This window comes from Pieris napi, chromosome 1 (assembly GCF_905475465.1).
Source record: "Pieris napi chromosome 1, ilPieNapi1.2, whole genome shotgun sequence".
Lineage (NCBI taxonomy): Eukaryota > Metazoa > Arthropoda > Insecta > Lepidoptera > Pieridae > Pieris > Pieris napi.
Window position 1 is genome coordinate 5063989 of NC_062234.1, and position 4199 is coordinate 5068187.

At 32.0% G+C, this 4199-nt stretch overlaps 1 protein-coding gene across 2 annotated transcripts; it reads left to right on the forward strand.

Moving 5' to 3' along the window:
- The first annotated feature begins 695 nt into the window (after window positions 1–695).
- On the forward strand, window positions 696–2299 carry LOC125053586 (mitochondrial intermembrane space import and assembly protein 40-B). Of its 2 annotated transcripts, none has more exons than XM_047655008.1 (3): window positions 696–854; window positions 1049–1297; window positions 1510–2299. In XM_047655008.1, the coding sequence occupies exon 3, from the start codon at window positions 1517–1519 to the stop codon at window positions 1955–1957; it is 441 nt and encodes a 146-aa protein (XP_047510964.1). In that variant the 5' UTR covers window positions 696–854; window positions 1049–1297; window positions 1510–1516; the 3' UTR covers window positions 1958–2299. The 2 variants fall into 2 exon arrangements, with proteins under 2 accessions (XP_047510964.1, XP_047510973.1); XM_047655017.1 differs by having other exon boundaries at window positions 702–821.
- The last annotated feature ends 1900 nt before the right edge of the window (window positions 2300–4199 follow it).

A 4199-nucleotide genomic window follows, 5' to 3' on the forward strand; every position in this document is an offset into this window, starting at 1 on the left:
AAGCAGGACGAGTTAAGAGTTGAATTTAACTCACCTCTAAATATTATGTACATAATTGACACGCCATCCATTAGGTACATACTATTGCATTATTGATCAAGGGTGAATGGGGTCATTTTATTTTGTGAAGCTAATGCGTTGTAGACATAGGTATTATCTGGGGCATTAGATAGAGTATATACCCGATACATGTGTAATCAGTATGAGTCAAAAACCGAACCGTTTAACAAAAAAAGAATTAGATTGTTTGTTGACTTTACAATATTGCAAACATTTACAATAAAAGGTACCCGCTACTGTTTTCGGTTTGTATTTGTTAACTAGATGTCTATTGTATTACTGTAATAATTAATATTAAACAGTAAATTTTAGATTCACGTAGCTCTATCTATTTCTTAACTACTACAACATGTCTACATGCTATACTTTGAAAACTTAACTAGGTTAGACAGTATGTTAGCAGATGGCGCTGAATTACGTTTTGCATAATATTAAATTTATTTACGAACTAATAAATCTTAAATATAATATTCATGTTTTGAATCACTTATTAAAAAATTTGCTATAACAAAATTGGAAAATGCTAAATGTTAATATTTTATATTTCAATACGTCAGTGTGCTAATGTCAATTTATGTCATTTGCAGACCTTTTTTAAACTGTGGTTAAAATGTTAATTGCCAATTGCCATTACAAAATCATTGCTTGAATTTTGAAATTGTGAAATCCTTCAAAATATGCTTAAAAATATTGTCAGTATTTTTAAAATTTCGATTTAATAAAATTATAAAGTATCTAAACTTAGTACGTATGAATTGCAGGTATTTCTATTTGTTGTTGGATGTTGAGCAGCTGTAAGTCGTTATAACTTGTAGTGTTATTTTTAAAGATATTCCATTCTTCTTTTGAGGTTATAACTTATATCTTATTTCTTGTAGTTGTAGTTTATCTATTCAAATCGAGTAAAACAATTACTATACTTTTATTTGTTTCTGTTATTTAATCTAACAGTCAGATTAAAGATACAATAATATATCATTGATTTCAGCGACGGAGGGGATCAGAAGTCGGCACTGTACGCTCAAAGTCTGTTCCGGAAGGTGTGTACTGAATTATTTGGAGAAGCAGGAGTAGGTCACGTGGATGTACTTAGTGTTCACGGCTCACAGGTAGTAGTGCGGCTAAGGCCTGACTTTCTACGTTCCTTCAGAGCAGCAATAGCTCTTTCTGCCAGGAGGATTCACGTTTGCCGAGAAGCACCTTCACTACAGGCTTTGCTTTAACATTGTCATCAAAAGTAAGCAGAATATTCTAATTTGTATGTATTGGTTTTACTAGGTATTGGTGTTTAGAATATGATTATTGATTAAGTAATAACTTTGTCTTCTGTAATCTCTGTCTGAATACATATTAGATTTACATGAAGAATATGATCCCATTAAAGTAAAAAACTAAAGATTAATACCTATATAATATATTCAATTAAGTCTTTCTATATCTTTATTCCAGATTAATAATGTCTGGTGGATCTGGTGAACCAAATACTACAAGTAGAAGGACATGGAGTGTTAGTGAGGATGGCAAGCACACAGTTGTTGTGGCAAGCCGCAGTGAGTTGAGTACACCTAGTACTGTATCCCTACCTCCCCCAGAGCCTGCTCCAGGTCTTATATTACCTGATGGGTCTATCAATTGGGGCTGTCCTTGTCTTGGTGGCATGGCCACGGGGCCCTGCGGAACTCAATTCCGTGACGCATTTTCCTGCTTCCATTATAGTGAAGCTGAACCAAAAGGCAGTGATTGTTATGAAAAGTTCAGTGTAATGCAAGAGTGCATGGCACAGTACCCTGAATTGTATGGCAAGGATGATGATGATGATGAACTTGCTGCTGCTATGGAGGAGTCTGCAGCTACCAGTGAAGATTCTACAACCAAAGATGAAAAAAAGAAATTGTAACATTACTAAAACTTAAAAAAACAAACTTAGTAGACTCCAAAGCTATTGATAATAGTGAACATGAAACTGCCAGTATTTAGAAGATACTTACTCAAATGATTTAGTAATGTTAATTGCCAAGTCGCATACATTTATTTATACTGGGAAAACCAATTATAAATCCATATTTAAAGTATTTAGCTGCCATGGCAAGATGAATCAATTAGATTTTGCAGTAGTTAGTGACAGTGTTATACCTTATGATACTATGTATTAAACTTAGAATAGTTAATAAAATAAGTGGATATGGAAATATTATGTCCTATAGTCAATATTATTTGTTAATTATAAAAAATATCCTTACGACTATTTTTATTATTATAAAATCCAAATTGTAATTTGCACATTACTTTAATATATTTGTTAAGAAATTTATAGATAAGATACAAACTAGCATTAAATAGGACGTATTTGACTTGACTTAATGTCCTATGTGTATTGTGTATGTACTTTAATGTACTGCGTGTCATAGATTAGGCAGAGGGCGTCCATAGTGAGTCACCAACACCATCGCGTTCGGTCTTGAGCCTCGTATTTCATTTCGCTCCAAGTCTTTTCGGCTCTCTGCCTCATGGCCTTTGGACGTTCTCAGTTCACCAACACCACCATTTCTACGCGTTTCGCCTAAACATTCTTTCTTAACGACATACTTGCCTATGAAGAAAAGATTATCAAAAATTTATCGAGAAATGTGTGTTCTGTCACCTGCCCATGGAATTGAGCAAGAATATATTTACAAAATAAATAATTTAGCGGTATGTGAAGTTATTAAATTAATATGTTATGTGTATGCAATACAATGGTTGCGCCTGTTGACAAAAGGAGGCAGTTTCGCGTTGGTTATTTTTGCCTTGCGCACAGATAATTAAGGCTTTAATTCAATAAGAAACTTAAACACAACGTTTTTCGTGTTCGTATTTTCGCTTTGAAGATGTATACTTGAAAAGCAAGAAAAAAATTCTTCCACGAAATTCAATTCAAGAAAATTAAAGAATTACCATAAAAGTGTAAAACCAGTTCTATATAAATATTCGCTTAGCGTCCACTATAAAAATCATAAGATACTTATTCACACATAACTCACTCATTTTTTTGGCAATACTGTATTATAATAAATAGCAAAACGCAATGTTCAAGCTACACAATACACATCCCGCTATTTTATTTTATATAATAGGCCGGGCAGTTTGCCTAGGGTAAGTAAATCTTGGAATTTAATAAGTAAAGTCACATTAATTATAAAAATCCCACGATCATGCCTGCCTTATCCGTATTAATGTACGGATATTACGAATATCTTATTTATTAAATTTATAATATTATTTCATTAGAAAAGGTTTTATAGAAAGTATAATTTCAGCATTGTATACAAATCGTGAGAATACATATTTGTTTTAAGGTTTACAATTTTTTAAAAGAGGATATAACCTGTTGTACAATATAAAATTTCAACAGTTTAAACCACACTATTTACTTATTATGATCATCGACAGATTAATTATTAAAGCCTAAAACATGTCTTGTCACTTATCAATATGTATTTATTGGTAAAGGTTAGACTTTGACCTTGTGATTAATAAATTATATTAAATCAAGGATAATTATGGCCTAGTAAGCAATTTTATGAAAATTCGTAATCAATGCAATCATTAACAAAATTAATAAATCATGTCATAATCACAGTTTATGATCTGTAAAATGAGTCATCGAAGTTATATCATCATCATGGGTTTAAATAATTGAAGTGTTAATCGTCGTTAAAATATCACGAAAAAACTTATTATTCTGCTCAGAGACGCTTTGATTGACATAAGTTTCAGGTTATGATATATGTTATTACAATTAAGAAAAGGATCTACTGCAAATACCTGACACGATTACATACATGATTTACCTACGTGCCTATAATTGTGCCCGTGCCCGTGCCTACAGCATACCTTAACATCCAATAAACCCATTTTGATAAAAATGAGAGTGTATCTAAGTTACCTACCTAATAGAATATTGTGTTAGGTTCGTTATAAACATTGATTCCTTAGGAAGTTACCATAAATTTAATTTTTTTTTACAATACCAATAAAATAATGGGCTAGGACGCATTCGACTTTACCTCACGAGAAGCGATTTAATATTGAATAAAGGGGAAACTGCTTCCCAAAACAAATGCCATCTTGATATTTCAATCATCATTGTGAAACAAGAA

Excerpts from the sequence above, each read along its gene's own strand:
- LOC125053586 (XM_047655008.1), top strand. The coding sequence starts at position 1,517 with ATGTCTGGTGGATCTGGTGAACCAAATACTACAAGTAGAAGGACATGG.